Below are 20,424 nucleotides of genomic sequence, written 5' to 3' on the forward strand. Positions count from 1 at the left end.
ACAGAGTCCCACATCAGGCTCCCTGATCAGTGAGGAGCCTGCTTCTCCCTCTCCGTCTGCCACTCCCCCTCTTGTGTTCTCACTAGCTCTGCTCTCTTTAAAATACATAAATAATCTTTAAAAAAAAAAAAAAAGACCATTCTGCACCAACTGCAATAAGGAATTCACTTCTGGGGTTCCTTAGTAGTTTACCCCACCACCCAAGGATGGTGGGTTAAAGAGATTGTGGCAAAGAAAGAAACATGATTGTCCACTTACTATGATGAGGGCTCATAGTCTATATACTACAAGTAGATCCAGCTCCTTTATTTATCTTCAAAATATATTTATTTATAAGTAGTATCTACACCCAACGTGTGGCTCAAACACGCAAACCCGAGATCAAGAGTAACCCACTCTACTTACTGAGCCAGCCAGGCGCCCCAGTTCCACTTCCTTTATATTTATACCTTCCTTTTTCTTCCTGCAGCTTCTTCCCATATCCCCTTCTCTATTTAGACTGGACCATGGGTTTCCCATTTACAAATATAAAGAAACAAAAGAAGAAAGCAAGGAAGGGAGAAAAGGAAGGATGGAAGCAAAAAGCTTCCTTAATATTACCACCTCAACTACTGTCTCATTCTCCATCCAGGTAGAAGAGGTTAACAGGTCCTGTTCCTAGTTCTTCACATGTTCTACTGCAACTTAAAACCACCCATTTTGTGTCTATAGCCCCTTTCAATATATTCACAAAAAGGCCACCTTTTTCTGTGTGTCCTAAACTCACATTCCCAACAGCACTGCATTAACCATAGTCTTACAGGGCCATCTCATCACCAACCATCTCCTTCTGAAACTCTCTGTCCATTGATTCCTTTTTTCACTTCTCTCTCAGCCTTACTTGTACTTTTTGGTCTCCATTGCTTGCCTGCCATTCGTATGCTGATTCTCTTTTGGGTTCTTTCCTCTACATACTCCTATGCACAATTTATATGGCAAAGACCCAAATCTGTTTCTCTCTAGCCTACACTTCTCCTGGAATGCTAGACCCATGACCATCATGTCCCATGTATCACATTCTTGGCCACTGAACTGGACTCCCACATTTCCATCTAACAAGATAACAGCTGTTCCCCGTACTCTGCATCTCTTAAGTTTGTTCCATTCTTCATTAAATTCTTTGCCAAGCTCATAGATTGTATCTTTCCAGAATTATTATTTTATTTAAAAATTGTATTCATTTGAGAAAGAGCACAAGTGGAGGGGCAGTGGCAAAGGGAGAAGCATATTCCCTGCTGAGTACGGAGCCTAATATGGGACTCAATCCCAGGACCCTGAGATCATGACCTGAGTTGAAGGCAGATGCTTAACCAACTGAGCCACCCAGGTGCACCTCTTTCTATAATTATTATAGTAGTCTCTTTAGTTTCTGTTCTAAGATTTTAATCCACTTCCTAAAAAAAGCCTTAGTTTCCTTCCACACTCATGTCATATCACCTCCAATTCCATTGTCAAAAGCTGAGCTTTGTACTCAAACATTAAGGCGGCTATGGTCTATGTAAAAATCTAAAGCAGGGTATATGTGTATGCCTAGTGTGTATTTCCCTGGATGGTGAGTGTGCAGTTATATTCTCAAAGGAGTCCATGTCCCAAAAGTGACCTGAGAAATTAAGAGCCACAGGATAATGAGACCTTTTATATAGATATAAAGCTTGAGCATCTGCCTTTGGCTCAGGGCCTGATCCTGGAGTCCTGGGTTTGAGTCCCACATCTGGCTCTCTGCAGGGAGCCTGCTTCTCCCTCTGCCTGTGTCTTTGCCTCTCTCTGTGTATAAGTAAATAAAATATATTTTTTAAAAGATATAAAGCTTGAAAACAAACGAACAAACTTGTGATGGTCAGCTCCTCCCTCCTCCATTTATTTATCAGTATAAGCTTCAAACATATTGACCTATTTGCAATTTCTAAATATGTCATGTTCTTTCACTTCCATGTATTTGTATGGGCTGTTTCCACTACTGGACTGCCCTAATTATTACTTTCCAAATGGTAGGCTCTTCCCCAGTACATGCAATCCCTTGGGAAGGTTCCCCAAGCTACTCCAATATAGGTACTACCCAGACATTTTCATAGTATCTCTTACTCCTTTTCATTACAGAGTGCTCCGTGGATTTTTGTCTTACTAATTTGTATGTCCCCAGTAAAGTATCTGACATGTGAATTCTTAAGTCTTTTTTTTTTTCTTCTTAAAACATGTCTCTAAAATTGAAGCAGTTAAAGTCCTAACTTAGATTCTTTGTTAAGGTTTCTAAGAAGCAGCCACATTTATCCGAGTTCTAATCCACTACATTAAGTTTTCTGCTCCCTATTTTTGCCTGATCTAATGGCAAATTAAGAAAACAGCATATTGCCCTCTTGCCTTCTCCTACTAAATTATTCAGAAACCTATTCAGATATCTCCTTTTCTGTGTACCATACTTAGAAAAATACTAAGGGTTACCTTTTAGCACATTCAGGGCATAACATATTATCTTCTAGGCCTGGAGATGGGAAAGTGCAGGCAGGTAACAGGAAGAGAGAGATCATCCTTTTGGGAGTGTCAGGCACCCAGGCCTGACCTGCATGAAACTGCAGGCGAACCCAACCTTGTGTGTCTGCAAGGAGAGGTCTGCCGTGGACCACACACCACCTGACACCTGAGGGAAAGAGAAGCAAATATAAACAGCAAAAATCAAGTAAAAGCACCCTACTCCAACCTCCTAGGAAGTCACTCTCGGTTTTGCTCTTACATTCTATCAATGAATCAACTGAATGAAAAGTATGAAAAAGGTACACCAAAGACACTAGATAGAATCTGACTTCGCAAATTATATACCACAAGGGATAATAATTAACTTTTTGGAACGGTTATTCTGTGTGGAGATTTTGCTAAGTGGTTTACATGCATAAATACATTTATTCTTAAGAACATTATTCATGGGATCCCTGGGTGGCGCAGCGGTTTGGCGCCTGCCTTTGGCCCAGGGCGCGATCCTGGAGACCCGGGATCGAATCCCACATCGGGCTCCCGGTGCATGGAGCCTGTTCCTCCCTCTGCCTGTGTCTCTGCCGCGCTCTCTCTCTCTCTGTGACTATCATAAATAAATAAAAAATTAAAAAAAAAAAAAGAACATTATTCATATTTACCTTCTATTTACTTTAATTTACAGGCAAGGTAACTGTAGCTTATCTTGTTAAATATCATAATTTTCCCCGAGCCAAGACTTCGATCTAGATATTCTGATTCACAGCCCATTTGCCCAACCATTACACTGCACTGCCCCAACTACACAAAACAGGCAAGAGGATCTTTGTTTAGAAGTCTACAGAACAGAGCACCTGGGTGGCTCAGTCAGTTAAACAACTGCCTTTGGCTCAGGTCATAACCCCAGGTCCTGAGATAGGGTCCTGTGTTGGGCTCCCTGCTCAGTGGGGTCTGCTTCTACCTCTCTCTCTGTTCCTTGTCCCTCCCCTCTACCCGTGCTCTCTCAGATAAATAGAATCTAAAAAAATAAAAATAAAAAAGTAAAAAAAAATTGAGAGGAACAGTCCTTGGGAGCTTAAATATCTCTCCATTCAGACTGTAAGCTAAGAGTTGAAATTATGTGTGTTTAGCACAGTACATGAAGGCAAGGCACACTCCTGGATCACAGTAGGTGCTTAATTACTGCTGAATGAAGAGGAACTGAAAGGCTGAGTTAGCATGTGAGATGATACTACTTCATATGGCACATTAATGAAAATTGGAAAGATGTGTCATTTTTGGGAGAGCAGTCCTCCAGAGACAGCTTTGTGGCTGCACAGTGCCCGCCTCCTCACAGAAGGAAGTGCAGCATGGGGAGCCCACAGTAGGTCAGTTTCAGCTCCCTGTGAAATCCTTTTGGCTGGATTTCTTGTGACTGAACAACAGCCCTATAGTTAAAATGAAAAAAAAAAAAAAAATCCAGGACACTTCTGGTAATGGGGTGGATGGGGAAAGATTTCAAGCCAAAAAGGAGGACTTTGTGCCAGCCTGAGTTGGGGTCTGCTGGAGATGAAGAGAATTGTGACCCACAGGAGCAGGAGCTGGCCAAAAGTGGGGCTGAGTTACTCTCAAGATCCTTTAAGAGGGCAGGGGCCCCAAACATTTCAGTGATTACTGCCCACTTTTAATGTGTCAAATTGTATTTTGTAAGTCTCAGAATTATTCTATGAAGCAGAAGAGTTGCAACCCTCATCTTGTCAATCAGGATACATTATCAGATTATGCTTTCTTCCCACCCAGAACTTCTGTTTATGGTGAAAAAGGATTACCACTTAATCACCTAGCTTAGACATTGGTCCATGCAAAACTTGACTACCGGTCAATGAAAAGATAATTCTTATATAAATCTAATATCCAATCTACAATATTTGTAACTCTTTCCCTTTTACTCCCTTTCAGTAGGGGACTACTAAAATTTAACCTTCTGTCTGGAATAGCACGCTTTTTTTTTTTAACATAGGTTCCACACCCAATGGGGGACTCGAACTCATGAGCCATTAGATCAAGAGTTTGCATGCTCTACTAACTGAACCAGCCAGCTACCCCAATGCTCACTCTTTTAAGGTTGATCTTACCAGAGGCTTGCAGCAGAAAGGTCTCAACAGAAGCAGGAATGGAACGTGAATTCACAGACTTGGATTGACTGGCTCTTGCAGCAATTCTTGACCATGCTGCCAACATGCCTTCTTGTGCCGAAGTTACCACTTTGACTATATTAATCCCCCTGCCTCTCTCACTCTTACAACTTTTCCAAATCTTGGCCACCATCTTGCATTTTGCCGAACATGACTCCGATTTAGCCTCTGGTGGTGTTTCAGGAATAGTCTATAAATGGGATTCATGGTGAGTATTCAGCAAAGTGCTACTGCCCTAAACATTGACCCATGTGTGTTAAGTGTAGGTAAGATTTAAGATTGTTAGTTTCAAAAAAAAAAAAAAAAAAAAAAAAAAAAGATTGTTAGTTCCCTTAGAGCAACCAGGAGGAATTTTTGATTGTTAAAACAGAGTAGTTGAGTGGGAAAAGCAGAGGGGGTTGCCAATGATGTTTAGTGTGTAGAGGCCAGGGATGTTTAGGCCTAAAGTGCACCAGACAGTCCCCTCACCAAAATAAATTATTTGGCCCAAAATATCAATAGGCTTTTTATTTTCCAATTGAAGTGTAGTTTGCATACCATATTATATTAGTTTCAGGTGTACAACATAATGATTCGACATTTACATACATTACCAAGTGATCACCATTAAGTCTACCCACCATCTGTCACCATACAAAGTTGTTATAATATTACTGACTATATTCCCTATGCTGGACATTGCATCCCATGTCTTACTTGCTTCATAACTGGAAGTTAGTGCCTTTTAATTCCTATCCTTTATTTTGTCCATCCCCCCACACCTCTCCTCCTCAGGGTACCTCCAGATTGTTCCCTTTTCTTTTTCTATGAGTCTGTTTCTGTTCTGTTTGGTTGGTTTTTTAAATCCCACATATAAGGGAAATCATATGGTATTTGTCTTTCCATCTGACTTACTTGACTAATACTCTCTGGGTCCATCCATATCATTGTAAATGGCAATATTTCATTTTTTACGGCAGAGTAATATTCCTTTGTGTTATATATACAGCGTCTTCTTTATCCAAAATATCAATAGCCCTGATTGAGAAATCTTGCCTTAGAGATACAACTTATATAGGGATGATGAGACAGAAGGAACAATTCACAATAAGCACTCACCTTTACATTGTCACACTCCTGGTGTGTTTCAGAGTAAGCATGTTTCTGGAGCCTCAGATAAACCTCTATTTTCTAAGGAAATTAAGAGGGGGGAAAGAAAATTACAAATTGACAAAGCTTCCCACACTTGCTCTGTGCTTCAGTTTCCCACCAGGGTACTCACTCGGCCATGGGTACTCAAATTCAGTTGTTGGCACCAGTTCCGCAAAATGTCCCAACGTACTTTATTAACTGGAGGCAAACTGGCTGGCAAAGGAGGCGCTGGTGTACTACAACAACAACTATGTTTTGGACAAAACTTGAATCGTTCACTTATATGAGGATGACAAACTGCGAAAAGAAGGAAATGCAAGTAGTAATAACTTATTATTTTTAAGATTACAATTTGACAGAGTTCTTTCTAATTCCTTACAACCCAATTTGCATACACACATACACCCCAAATATCTTTCCTCTATCAGAAATAAAGTAATAGATTCTGTAATTAAAGGACTCACCCAAGATCACATCTCCATTAAAATGGCAGACCTGGAAATCAAACCTACATTTTGAAATTCTAAATCCTATGTTGTTGTTGTTGTTTTTAAGATTTTATTTATTTATTCATGAGAGACACAGAGAGAGAGGCAGAGACACAGGCAGAGGGAGAAGCAGGCCCCATGCAGGGAGCCAGACGTGGGACTCGATCCTGGGTCTCTAGGATCAGGCCCTGGGCTGAAGGCGGAGCTAAACCGCTGAGCCACCCGGGCTGCACTAAATCCTCTGTTTTTTAAATTACATATAGCAACTTGATTTTTGCAGCCACCCACATACACTTGGATAGAACAATATATTGTATTGCTAATCCAAAATGTCTAGATTTTGAACCAAAAATCCTAGTTGTCCCTAGAGAAATCAAAGAAACCACCCAACTACCCATGGTCCTGCATTCCACCAGCCTACCTCATTTTCCTCAGCAGCACCCCCATCTCACCTGACTCTGCTTAGGTATAACCTGTCACTGTACATTGCAATGAAGTCCTGGATGGACAAAAGTAGATTCACAGGTGGGTGTATGGGATATGCCTAAAAGTTTGGGGAAACCACTTCCCCCTCTTAGCCCAAAAATAAAATCATTCCAAAAATACTTATTTGATGCCTTTATGTGAAGCACTAGGAACAGATTCAAAAGGTCATGACATTGAGATCTCCTAGATATTTGATCAGTAATTGCTTACCAAGCAAAATACTAATTTGAGAAGATGTGGATCAAAGGGTACAAATTTTCAGCTATATGATGAAAAAGTTTTGGGATCTAATGTACAGCATAGTGATTATTCTTAACAATATTATGCTGTGTGTTTTAAAGTTGCTGAGAGCAGGGGCAACTGGGTGGTTAATTGGGTTAAGTGTCCAACTCTTGATTTCGGCTCATCTCAGGGCCCTGAGATTGAGTCCCGCAGCAGGCTCTGCACTGAGCATGGAGCCTGCTTAAGATTCTCTCCCTCTCCTTCTGCCCACCTCCCACCCCCTACCATGTGCTCACTCAGGCACGCATGCTCTCTCTTTCTCTCTCTCTCTCAATAAATAAATAAAGTCACTGAGAACAAATCTTTAAATGTTCTTACTGTGGAGTAGGGTGAGGCATAGGGAGCTGTGTGAGGATGGATATTCTAATTAACCTTTTTTTGGCAATTATTTTGCAATATAAATGTAAACCAACCATCACATTGTACGCATTAAGATTACACAAGGTTATATGCCGATTATATCTCAAAGCTGGAAAATATCACTTAGTCTTTACAAGAGATATGTAAAGTATGTTTCAACCAAAAGGAAAACAAGATTAAGCTTCATGAGTTGGGAATTTGAATTCATATCTAGCTGACTATAAGAACCATGCTCTGCCCAAGGCACTCCAGATGCCTATATTTTGTGTCTTAAAAGGCAAGGCATGGTAACTACAAATGAGAAGTGCAGGAGTTAGAGGACTTTCTTACCACAGGTCATCAAGGTGAGATTTAAGATAGATGTTGTACAGTCAAGGATACAAAAGAAAAATCATTTTCCTGGGTTTACCGGCACTGGGGGAGCAGTAAACAGAGCAATCTCTGCCCTCATACCTTTATCGCTTGACCCAGGCATCTTCAGACTGACTTCTGAAGTTGAAGAAACACTTGGTTCCATTTGTTCTTCATTAAGTTCTTCATTAACTGGAACCAATGTGAGAATCACACTTTCTTCCTCTAATGCCTCCTCAGAGAAATTCTGGAAAGGTAAGGGTCAATCGTGGATTCTCATTTGATGCCATGCAACTAAACTGCTTACCTTCAAAGCACGATTAATAAACTCAGAAACCAATAGGTTGCTGGAGAGAAGACTCACGATTCTTTGAATTTGATATTGATTAGCAGACCATTTATTTGATAAGAAAAGAGGGGTGCCTGGCTGGCTCAGTCCATGAAGTGTGTGACTTTTGATATCGGGGTTGAATTCGAGGCCCATGTTGGATATAGAGATCATTTTTAAAGATTTTTTAAAATTTATTTTTAGATGATAAGAGAAACAATGAGGAAATAGACAAAAGTAGATTTATAGGTGGGTATATAGGATACGCCCTGGGCAGCCCGGGTGGTTCAGCGGGTTGGTGCCTGCCTTCAGCCCAGGGCGTGATCCTGGAGACCCAGGATCGAGTCCCACATCAGGCTCCATGTATGGAGCCTGCTTCTCCCTCTGTCGGTGTCTCTGCCTCCTTCTCTGTCTCTCATGAATAAATAAATAAAATCTTTAAAAAAAAAAAAAAAGGATACGCCCATCTTCCTCGAGGCCTTCCTCTCCCTCAGCTCAAACAAGTACTTGCATTTTATCTGCTCAATCTATATGGAATGTGTTCCTGCCTTCCCATCTTTCATGATTCCCGACGATTCCCAATTCCAGCCATTATCCACTCTCACTGGTAGATGCAATAATTTCCTATCATTCCAAACTCCATTCTGACACCATTCTTTCTGCAGATTGCTCTCCAGCTTAAAAGGAACACTTCAATGGCTTATCATTGCTATTCAGGTTAAAGACAAAACTCCCTTGCGTGACCTACAAATTTCTGGAGTCCAACCTTTGCCTGTCATTCCTGTCACAACCCCTGAGCTTTCTGAGCTCCCGCCAGACTGGCTTTTATTTCAGCTCCATGACCTGAAGGGAGCAAATCCATATTTTACTCTGTTGCAATCACAGCAACACATGCAGTGCGCAGCACAGAGTGGGCGGTCAAAGCTCTCTTAATGATCTAACTTAATGATAAGTAGGAAGGCACTAACATTTACGAGTTTTTGTATAGTACGCACGCAGGGTGCTAGGTGCTTTCTGTATTCCTCTCATTTAATCTTCATGGCACATTTATAGTAGTGTCAGTGTTCCTATTTTACAAATTAAGTCACTGAGTCTCAAAAATTAAAGGAACGATGTCATAGAGTATTTTATGCTTAAGTTTCCACCCAAATGTGGTGAATAAACTCCATTCCAGCCCTAGTGCAATACTTTCTTCTCAGAAGAACCAAGTGGATTAGATGGGGCCACACCCTTCCCACATGCAGTCTCTTCAGTGGCTTCCAACTGCTCACACTCTCATCCTGCATACGTAGAACACTTTTCTTTTCCTTTCTTTCTTTCTTTCTTTCTTTCTTTCTTTCTTTCTTTCTTTCTTTCTTTCTTTCTTTCTTTCTTTCTTTCTTTCTTTCTTTCTTTCTTTCTTTCTTTTTCTTTCTTTCTTTTTTAATTCGATTTTTAAGTCATCTCCACGCCCCCGGTGGGGCTCAAACTTAGAACCCTGAGATGGAGGGTCGCAGGCTCCAGAGACTAAGCCCACCAGGCACCCCCGTGTAACACTCTCAGAGCACTCCCACACATTCACCCCAAGTCATCGGGGGAATATTGCCCCACTCTAGAGATAAGCAGGGGCACGAAGCTGCGCTGTAACTCGCCCATCATCATATAACTTTATTTGGGAGTAGGAGACACTCCCGGAGGACAGCAACCAAATTGGTCACCACACTTTCTCACCTCCCCACACTACCTTTTCTCACTCTATCATTGCTCTTCACTTGATGTTTTTCGCTTGTCCAGCTACCAACACGTCTTTCTACAGAAAGTATCTCTTACTTTCACCCCAGGAAGGGCAATCTTGGCCCTTTCCACTCTCAACCCAGACACATTCTGCACCCCAACCTGTGCAAGAAAATAATCCACTGGCAAAGAGGGGAGACTCCAAGATGGGATATTTCTTTACACCCAGAAGCGAAGATTTGTGGTGAGAAGAAAACATTAGAGAGTTCGTAGAAGGGCTTTGAAAAGGAAATCTGTGGGAAGATTCATTCTCTCTGAACTAAACTTACCTGCTCATTGTCGTAAGTCGAGTTCTCCATTTCCAGGACGCTCAGGGGAAGGCAGAGCCAGCAAGGTCAGGACTTGGGCCCTCCAATCCTCTTCACCTGAGGGCTTCCAGTCTAATTTCTCCTTTTATAAGCAAATGTCTCTATCTACTTCCCGTTTCCCAGAAGAGCTGCTTTCCTTCCTTCCTCCTCTTTTTCCCCTCCCACACTATCTGACAGTGTGATGATTTCATCACTTTTACACCATTTTGTCCATTATATGACAGTTGAGTTATTGGGTAATTAATGTCACTCCTAATGCATTTTAATACACTTTAAAGATTTTTTAGGGGCGCCTGGCTCTGTGGACAGAGCATGTGACTCTTCATCTCTTAGTCTGTGAGTTGGAGCCCATGTTGGAGGTAGAGTTTACTTAAAATAATAATAATAGGGGCACCTGGGTGGCTCCGTGGTTGAGCATCTGCCTTTGGCTCAGGTTGTGATCCTGGGGTCCTGGGATCGAGTCCCACATCTGGCTCCCTCTAGGGAGTCTGCTTCTCCTTCTTTTTTTTTTTTAATTTTTTTTTAATTTTTATTTATTTATGATAGTCACAGAGAGAGAGAGAGAGGCAGAGACACAGGCAGAGGGAGAAGCAGGCTCCATGCACCGGGAGCCTGACGTGGGACTCGATCCCGGGTCTCCAGGATCACGCCCTGGGCCAAAGGCAGGCGCTAAACCGCTGCACCACCCAGGTTTCCCTCTGCTTCTCCTTCTGCCTATGTCTGCTTCTCTGTGTCTCTCATGAATAAATAAAATCTTAAAAAATAATAAAAGATTTGTCTTTATTACTTTAAGGTGAGACTTGGGAGAAAACTGGAAGTGTCGAATTCTTGCTAACAAGTTTTGCAATTGAATAAAACAAACATTTTAAAAATATTTCTAGGACAATATCGGTGATGAGATTAAATGATGTTACTATGGAGGGAATAAAAAAAGAATCAGAGGTATTTCATAACCGGTTTATGCCTGTGGGTGTGTCATTCACTGGAAGATTAGATTTAAATTCCTGGCTTTGGTTCTAAACACGAATATTAAATATGCCTTACTAGCAGGCTGGCTAAAGGAGTTTGGCTGTTTAGGATAGAAGCAGCAAAAGCCAAAAAACACTAAGGCAAAAGGTGGACTAATGGATTCCAAAGAACTGCAAGCACTTGGGAACTGCTGGAAAGATGAGACTAGAGAAGTCGCAGATGTTTTCATTGGTCACTCTAAGGAGCCGGGGCTACTAAAGGAAAATATTCACAGAGAGCATAGCAGCACCAGCATCCATTGGTCTCACTGTGGGCTTTCTCTTTCCCTAGGAAAATGGTCTGGGTCCATCAGTCTCAGGACCCAGAGAGCCCACATCAGTTTAATTTAGTGGACACTCTATCCAACATGTGGTCTGTGAGCACGCGAATTCAGCTTACTGAAGAACTGATTGGAAAAATAAATTGTAAGACATTACCCCAGACCTCCAGAAGTGGACCCTTGAGGGCAGGACTCAATTCAACAAGCCCTTAGGGTAATTCTTTTGCACCTAAAGTCTAGAAACCTGGACTAGATCAGGGTGTGACCAAATGCATTTGGATTCGGCAGATAATGATTGGAATCCTGGCTCCTCCCTTCCAGAATGGAAACTAAATCAGCCTGTGGAGATTCAGCCAGAAAGTACTGTCTACACCCATTTGGGTGTGACCCCACCTGATGGGCTTTCTCTGGCTGCTTTAGAAGGCAGCTGAGCCCGGTAGCCCAAACCGATACCAGTGTCTTAGGCCACGTCCAGTGGAAACAGCTTTTTATTACCATTATTTTTTTTCTCTTAGTATTTATTACAATACAATTATTTTATTTACTTTCTTGGATTTGCTCCCTCCTCTTTAAAAATGTTATACTATGGGAGAGTTCAAACATGTGCAAAAGCAGACAATATCATGAAACCTTATATATCCATTATCCAGTTTCAACAGCTGTTGACTTCCAGCCAATCTGATTTCATTTAAACCATCACCTAGTCTCTCTCTCTCTCAGGTTATTATTATTTTTTAAGATGTATTTATTTATTCATGAGAGACAGAGAGAGAGAGAGAGAGGCAGAGACACAGGCAGAAGGAGAAGCAGAGAAGCAGGCTCCATGCAGGGAGCCCGATGTGGGACTCGATCCCGGACCTGGGGATCACAACCTGAGCCAAAGGCAGCTGCCCAACCACTGAGCCACCCAGGCATTCCTCTCTTGTGTAAATTGAAGGAAATACCAATCTTTTCTTTTCATCTTTTATTTTTCTTATAATTTTTTGTTAGTTTGTTAGTGTTCTTGCTATTGTTTAGAGAATTGTGGGTATTTCCTGTAGTCCCCTTATCTGGGTTTTGTTAATTTCATTTGTTGCTCCTTTTAGCCTATTCTTCTATCCTCTGCATTTGTTGTGAATTCTTTTGGTCAAATTCAGGGATGGCTTTTTTTTTTTTTTTTTTTTTTTTTAACACTTTTTCATCCCTCTTCATTCATCTGACTCCTCATTCTTTAAACTTTTTTTTTCTCATTGAAGTTAATTTGACATATAACATTGAGTAAATTTAAAGTGTACAACACTGAATTTGATACACTTTCATATTGTAATGCTTCTGGCATTGTAGGGATCATTAGCACCTCTACCAGGTTCTTTAAGCTTAAATGCCAATTTCTTGGGAGTCACCCTTAAAATTTTGCTCCTGTTGTTTTCTCACTCTTTTCATTCATAGAATAATTGGAATGTGTTGTTCTCTGTAGAGTTGGGATTTTACTTGCTTAATTTCATCTCCCCAATTAGGCTCCAGAGAGCAATGGCCGGATATATGTGGGTTACCCTTGGTCTATACAGAGCTTTGCAGTGTGTCTGGCTCAGAATAGAGGCTCAATCAATGTGAGCTATACAGATTACATTAGTTTCCATCTTCCCCATCCCATGTGATTTGCTTTTGAGAGAAGTCCCTCTTTGCGCTGTCCCTAACGGAGATGGTGTAAACACTGATCACAGACTGATGTGACTCTGTCCTACTAGATAGACTATGATACTCTGAAGTTCTCAAACTCATCTTTTTTCTCTTATTGCTCAGCACAGTGCCTGGTTCAAAGAAAGATCTTAATTAGGTGGAACCAATGACTTTCATATTGTACCAACTCAAGTTGGGGCTCAGTATATACTCAAAAGCAGCCATTGAAAGAATGCTAATCTATAAAAAACAACTTGGGCTGTAGGATAGAGATTTTTTTAAAAAGGAAAAAATTGTTTATGAACACTTATGTTCTAACACCCCAATGACAGACTCTGTCATATACATCTGCTCTGATGTAAAAATGTATTACCTATTTCAAATATATTTTATTTACTATGTTGTAAGTTCAATAGTTATAAAAGCATATCTCTTATTTAGGTAAGTGCTTTTCAAAATCTTTTTTTTTTTTAATCAGAGGAACAACTCTACAAGGGTAAATGTTTATGAAGCACCAATATAAAGTAGAAGTGAAGTAACTCTCTTAATAAAGCCAATTGGATCATCATATTTCAGAGGCGTGTGGGTGGTTCAGTCAGTGAAGCATTTGCCTTTGGCTCAGGTCATGATCTCAGGGTCCTGGGATGGACCCTATCTATATAGGGCTCCCTGCTCAGTGGGGAACCTGCTTCTCCCTCTCCCTCTGCCTGCCACTCCCCTACTCATGCTCTCTGTCAAGTGAATAAATAAAATCTTAAAAAAAAAATCATCATATTTCAAAAAAAAAAGTTAGAGATCTCTGATCGGGGAAATAAAAACCCATAAGCATCCCACAGAACCCTAAATTTCTAAGAAACAGTTTGGAAAGTATGGTTCTATAACACTACCAGGTGGAAGGGACAGCTACTGAGTTCTTCAGTATTCTGAGGAAGAAAACGAAAATTGCACTGAAAGATAATCCTAATTTAGCTACATCCTTCATTTCAAGAAATTCCCACCTAAAAGGATTATTGAACACATTTCTACTTTAGAACAATAGTTACAATCCTCACCTTCTAATTGAGAATAAATGGACATTTTTGCCTTTTTTTTTTTTAACATCTTTTTGAAATCATGATAACGGTCAGTATTAGGAGAATCTAAATTTAGGGGCACCTGGGTGGCTCAGTCTGTTAAGCGTCTGTCTTCAGTTTAGGTCGTGATTTCAGGGTCCTCAGATCAAGCCCCACAATGAGCCCCAAATCAAGACTTGCATCAGGGTCCCTGCTCAGTGGAGGGCCTGCTTCTCTCTCTCTCTCTCTCTCTCCTTCCCTCCCTCTGCTTCCCTCTCCGTCTGCCTGATGCTCCCCCTGCTTGTGCTCTCTCTCTGTCAAATAAATAAATACATAAATACATAAATAAATAAAAATCTTAAAAAAGAGAATCTAAATTCAGAATCCAGACCTGTTACCTGTCCCATACTGTACTATATAATTCAGAAGATGTATTTGAACAGAACTTAACAGTTCTGGGGAAGTCAGGTGAGGAGGGCAATTTTCAATGACTGGACAGGGAAGTGATTTGGCTGTTAGGTTCTCTAGTAATAGTTGCGAATTTAGGTATAGCCTACGGGCAAGTGTAGGAACTAAGCAATTGCCCAACTCTCCAAGGTCAGTGGATGAGAAAGGATGGGGACTTAAGTAAGCCCAGGCTCCCACTCCTTTGTCCTCATGGATTACTTATTCCTTCCAGAGTTTGCTACCTTTCCTTCTTTACAGGTTCTTCCTTGCCAGCACACAAGTGTTTTAAACATGCCCAGTTACATGAAGCACCCTTGTGTGTATCCCCATCTCCTTTGACAAAATCATTCTTTTTAACTACTATTAATGGCCCCTTTCACAATTCAACTTTCTTCTTACTCAAGTTCTTTCCATTTATCTAATGGTTTTTCCTTTTCTTTTCACAGTTTAACTCCTAAAATGTGATGCCTGGGTGGCTCAGAGGTTAAGCATCTGCCTTTGGCTCGGGTCATGACCCCAGGGTCCCAGGATCCAGTCCCACCTCGGGTTCCCTGCATGGAGCCTGTTTCTCTCTCTGCCTGTGTCTCCACCTCTCTCTCTCTCTCTCTCTCTCTGTCTCTCATGAATAAATAAATAAAATTAAAAAAAAAAAAAGAATGGCCAGTAGAAAAATGGATAAAATATGTGAATGAAAATAGGACAAATAAAGATGCAAAAAATATATAATTCTAAGCAAACAAACAAAAACCTCCTAAAACATTGGTGTCCCATAGAGTTCATTTCTCTGCTCTTGACCATGCCTTGTGCTTTCCTGGAGCAGCCTTGTCCATTTCTCTAATTTCAACTGCCACCTACATGCTCACGACTCCTATATATATATTTCTAGATCAATCTTTTTGCCTGTTACTGACCCAAGTTTTGGCATATCCTATTCTACACTTCAAACATGTTTAAAAGGGATCCCTGGGTGGCGCAGCAGTTTGGCGCCTGCCTTTGGCCCAGGGAGCGGTCCTGGAGACCCGGGATCGAATCCCACGTCAGGCTCCCGGTGCATGGAGCCTGCTTCTCCCTCTGCCTATGTCTCTGCCTCCTTCTCTCTCTCTCTCTCTCTCTCTCTGTGACTATCATAAATTAAAAAAAAAAAATTAAAAAAAAAACATGCTTAAAAAAATAAACTCATTGTTTTCCCCACCAACTTTCAACCTCCTTTTGTAGGCCCTTGAACATCATGGGTTTGAGCTGCATTGGTCCATTTATACACAGATCTTTGTTTATACAATACAGTACTATAAATATATTTTTTTCTTCCTTATGATTTTCTTTCTTTCTTTCTTTCTTCTTTCTTTCTTTCTTTCTTTCTTTCTTTCTTTCTTTCTTTCTTTCTTTCTTTCTTTCTTTCTTCTTTTTCTTTTTTTCTTTCAAGTAGGCTCCATACCCAGCTTGGAATCCAATATGGGGCCTAAACTCATAACCCTGAGATCAATGCCTGAGGTGAGATCAAGACTCAGATGCTCACAGTGCCTGAGTGGCTCAGTTGGTTAAGCATCTGCCTTTGGCTTGGGTCATGATCTCTGGATCCTGGGATCAAGCCCTGTGTCAGGCTGTCTGCTCAGTGGGGAGTCTGCTTGTCCCTCTCCCCCCTGCCCCCTGTTTATGCTCTCTCTCTCTCTCTCTCTCTCTTTTTTTTCTATCTCTCTGTTTTGAGTAAATAACTAAAAAATCTTAAAAAAATAAAAAAGAAAAAAAGAATCAGTGCTCAACCAACTAAGCCACCCAGGCACCTCCTCTTCCTTATGATTATTCTTAATATCATTTTCTTTTCTCTAGCTCCCTTTACAGTAAGAATATAGTATATAATACATATAACATACAAAATATGATTTAAGGGATGCCTGGGTGGCTCAGCAGTTGAGCGTCTGCCTTTGTCTCAGGGCATGATCCTGGTCCCAGGATTGAGTCCCACACCGGGCTCCCTGCAAGGAGCCTGCCTTTCCTTCTGTCTATGTCTCTGCCTCTCTCATGAATAAATAAATAAAATCTTTTTTAAAAATATGAGTTAATTGGCTGTTTATGTTATTAGTAAGGCTTCCACTCAAAATAGGCTATTAGTAGTTAAGTTTTGGGAAAGTCAATATTTATATGTGGATTTTTTATTATGCAGGGGGCAGGACTCCCAATCCTTGTGTTTGTTCAAGAGTCAACTGTATTTCTTCCTTCTCTTCTGAGATATTTTATCATCCACCCAGTGATTTAAAGGCAGGAACATGACAACTCTCCTTAAACTCCAAATCATTGAAGTCTTATCAATTCAAACATCTACACTTCTTGCTTGATTTTGTCTCTCCTGTAATTACTGCCATTGTCATTTTTCTTTTCTAAAGCCTCTATAAGGAGTGCCTGTATGGCTCAGTTGGTTTAGCATCTACCTTTGGCTCAGATCATGATCCCGAAGTCCCAGGATCAAGCCTGACTTGGGGCTCCCTGCTCAATGGAGAGCCTGCTTCTCTACCTTTGCCCCTCCCCCCTGCTCATGCGCTCACGCGCGCTCTTTCTCTCTCTTTCTCTCTCTGTCTCTCTCTCTCTGTCTTTCTCTCAAATAAATAAATGAAATATTTTCAAAAGAAAAATCCTTGTGATCCCTGGGTGGTTCAGTGGTTTAGTGCCTGCCTTCACTCAGGGCGTGATCCGGGAGTTCCAGGATCAAGTCCCACATCAGGCTCCCTGCATGGAGCCTGCTTCTTCTTCTGCCTGTGTCTCTGCCTCTCTCTCTCTCCTTGTCTCTCATGACAAGGAAATCTTATTTATAAGTAAATAAAATCCTAAAAAAAAAAAAAAAAAAAATCTTAAAAAAAAAGCCTAACTAGTTACTGAAATCTCTAATTGGTCATATTATCACTCAGCTAATCCATTCTCTCTTTTTTTAAAGGTTTATTTGTTTTATTGAGAGAGAGAGAGAGAGAGAGAGAGAGTGCCTTCCTGAGGAACATCCTCTGGTGGGTGTCTGGCCTCACCTAACATATCCATCCCTGCACATCTATATACCTCAGCTTCCTTATTCCCTCCTCTAGCCTCTACCAGAGCAGTGTAGGCATTTATACTTTGCTCAGTGCTGGCTGTCACTGTCTTAGGGCCTCTAAGAATCATCCTATGTCCAATTTCCTGGGATCTTTGCTAAGATGTTAAATCCTGTGCAAAAAGAAAGTGTCCCCCATGACAATGAATTCTCGCTTACGTAGTGCTGTGTTCTAGTCCTTTGGATCAGTTGCTCTCAAAATCTAATCTGAGAATTAGTCCCTTAACTTATGCCAGTACATGCTGGGTAATGTCTGCAGAGTCTTTGGTGTATAGTCTCTTCCCTCCCTTGCTGGTCCATCACTTCCTTAGCTGGGTTATACTAGAATTATTGGCGTAGTAGCTGGGAGCACAGTTTGGAAAAATTTTTGAGGGAGGCACCTGTTAACCTTTTACCTTTGACAGAAAGGAAATCTGTGCATCATCCTCCAGCACAGAGGTGGTGCTACTGCTTACTGGGAAACCATGGACCACCTCCACAAGTTCTGAGAATTCTTAAGGATCTGCAGAGTTGACACTTTCAGAGACACTTATTTCAATGTCTCCACCCAGTGTTTCAGGGTCCAAGATTTTCCCAACCAGGTTGCTGACTTTAGCACAACAGACCTGTCTTTGTTAAGATATTAAGTCTCTGTAGTCTTGCAATTTTAGCTATTAGAGCTTCTGTTTGCTGCCCAGCTCTGTCCATTTTTCTAACATGTGAAATGGGCCTCTGTAACTATAAGAAGCTCTTGGTCTTTCACATCTCATGCTTAGTCTTTCAATGCTTGTTATTGACCCTGACCCTCAGTTCTTTATTATCCCATTGCTGAACATTAATACAGCTTACCAATAACCAGCCAATTCCACTGTATTTGCAGATCCCTTAACATTTCTATTTTCCAAATGCTTGAAGTATTGCATTTGCAAGGGCATTCTCCTCTACCAGAACATTTTTTCCAGGTCACCTCCACTAAAATCTCTAGCAATTGAACTACCACTGAGTGTGAGGGCCTAACCATCCCTTACACAGCACTCAGAATTGGTCCTTTTATGTTCACCAGCAGGTGAATAAGCCAGTTCCAGAATCCCATCTTATCATTTTTTTCTACTGCTCCTGGCACCATATGTTTTCGTTCATGTCCTCCAAGCATCAGATGCCAAGATAAGATTAGGGACACAAAAGACTTGCTGTAGGAGACAACTATGAGGGAAAACGAGAAGGGAGCCAGGAGGCTAGGAGAGCTGAAAGAGCATGATGAACTTGACCCCTATGATGGAGAGGGAGGGAGGCTTGGGAGGAAGAGTCCTGAACTGTAGTGCAATTGCAAGACTGATGAGGAGTCCCTGAGTCTAAGCCACAAGAATGACCCTGCCTTAGAGTTCCTGCTGTACTTATTGACTGGGAACAGCAGAGAGGAGTTTTAGCGTAGGCATGAACTCTATGGTAGTGAAGCTAACGTTGGAGCCACTAACCAATTATTCCCCCTGCAGTACAGAGCTTTAAGGCAAATTTGCATGATCACTACATCATAATGTGATACTTTGCCTGAATGTCTTGAAGAAAGGGAAGAGAAATCGGGTTTACTCAGGTTGTGGCACTCCTCTGCTGAGCACATCAACACTTTATATTTCTCTCTGAAATTGTAATTACACTCGATGATGAGTAAAGCACAGAGCCAAATCACTTGGCTTAGAAATCAATTTAGGAAAAATGTTGACATTTGCCAGTAAAAAGTGAGCTATGGCAAATGGAGAGATGCCTTATGGGAAACTATTTTCTAAACTATGGACTGTTAAATGGTAAGTAGCTTAACCCATCACTTCCTTTCTATCTGATGCTTAAACTTGAGCTACTTCCCTCTTCCTAATCAGCACTAACCTTTTTTTAAGATTTTATTTATTTATTTATTTATTTATTTATTTATTTATTTATTTAATTTATTCATAAGAGACACGGGGAGAGAGAGAGGCAGAGACACAGGCAGAGGGAGAAGCAGGCTCCATGCACAGAAGCCCGATGCGGGACTCGATCCCGGGACTCCAGGATCACGCCCTGGGCTGAAGGCAGTGCTAAACCGCTGAGCCACCTGGGCTGCCCTAGGATTTTATGTTTAAGTAATAGCTATGCCCTACATGGAGTTTGAATTGTAATTCTGAGATCAAGAGTTGAATGCTCTGCTGACTGAACCAGCTGGGTGCCCCACGCACTATTATTATCAGTCTTACTAGAGACTTTTTGGGTCCAGGACCTGGTAGTGGGAGTAACAAGTGTGAAGACTTCTGCTATAAGGTTTTCTAATTTTACTCTTCTCCTTGAATATAATAATCGTGCAGCCTCTTGCTCTGGGTTACTTATCACAATCCTTTTAGCCATGTCAAGAGTTGTGGCCCCTTGAGTCTTTTCCCCTCTACTGGGTCTGTGCTGAAGCATTGCAGGACTGGCCAATATCAAGCCTCTTCTTGAATGTGACAATTTCTGGACTACTTATGCTTAGGTGAGCATATTTTGCAAGCAGGTCTTGTGTCAGTGCCCAAAAATAAGGTGCTACTCCATTAACAAGAGAATGCTATTTACTACAATAGTTCAAAACAGGTGGAAGCAGGATGGACCACAGAGAGAGTAATGTATGGAAGTTGAGACCAAGAATAATGTCCTCTCTTTCTCTATCCTTTTGCTTTCTCTGGTCTTGCTTTATACAAAATTAGGCAAAATAATTCATTATAAGAATTGTCTTCACATT

General features: G+C 41.1%; 1 protein-coding gene across 1 annotated transcript; it reads right to left on the reverse strand.

Moving 5' to 3' along the window:
• Positions 1-2,474: 2,474 nt before the first annotated feature.
• On the reverse strand, positions 2,475-10,174 carry DPPA2 (developmental pluripotency associated 2). Its single transcript, XM_038583252.1, has 7 exons — positions 10,145-10,174; positions 9,912-9,977; positions 7,877-8,021; positions 5,938-6,104; positions 5,781-5,846; positions 4,617-4,866; positions 2,475-2,674 (listed from the first exon to the last, which is right to left on the reverse strand). Exons 1-7 carry the CDS (start codon positions 10,172-10,174, stop codon positions 2,475-2,477), a joined length of 924 nt encoding a protein of 307 aa, XP_038439180.1.
• Positions 10,175-20,424: the final 10,250 nt, after the last annotated feature.

This window comes from Canis lupus, chromosome 33 (assembly GCF_011100685.1).
Source record: "Canis lupus familiaris isolate Mischka breed German Shepherd chromosome 33, alternate assembly UU_Cfam_GSD_1.0, whole genome shotgun sequence".
Taxonomy (NCBI): domain Eukaryota; kingdom Metazoa; phylum Chordata; class Mammalia; order Carnivora; family Canidae; genus Canis; species Canis lupus.

Coding starts and splice junctions, on each gene's coding strand:
- DPPA2 (XM_038583252.1), bottom strand. CDS start 10,174: ATGGAGAACTCGACTTACGACAATGAGCAG. Junction 5,847..5,937: donor ATTTGAGTACCCATGGCCGA/GTGAGTACCCTG, acceptor TAATTTCCTTAG/AAAATAGAGGTTTATCTGAG. Junction 2,675..4,616: donor CTTTCTGCTGCAAGCCTCTG/GTAAGATCAACC, acceptor TCTTTCCCTCAG/GTGTCAGGTGGTGTGTGGTC.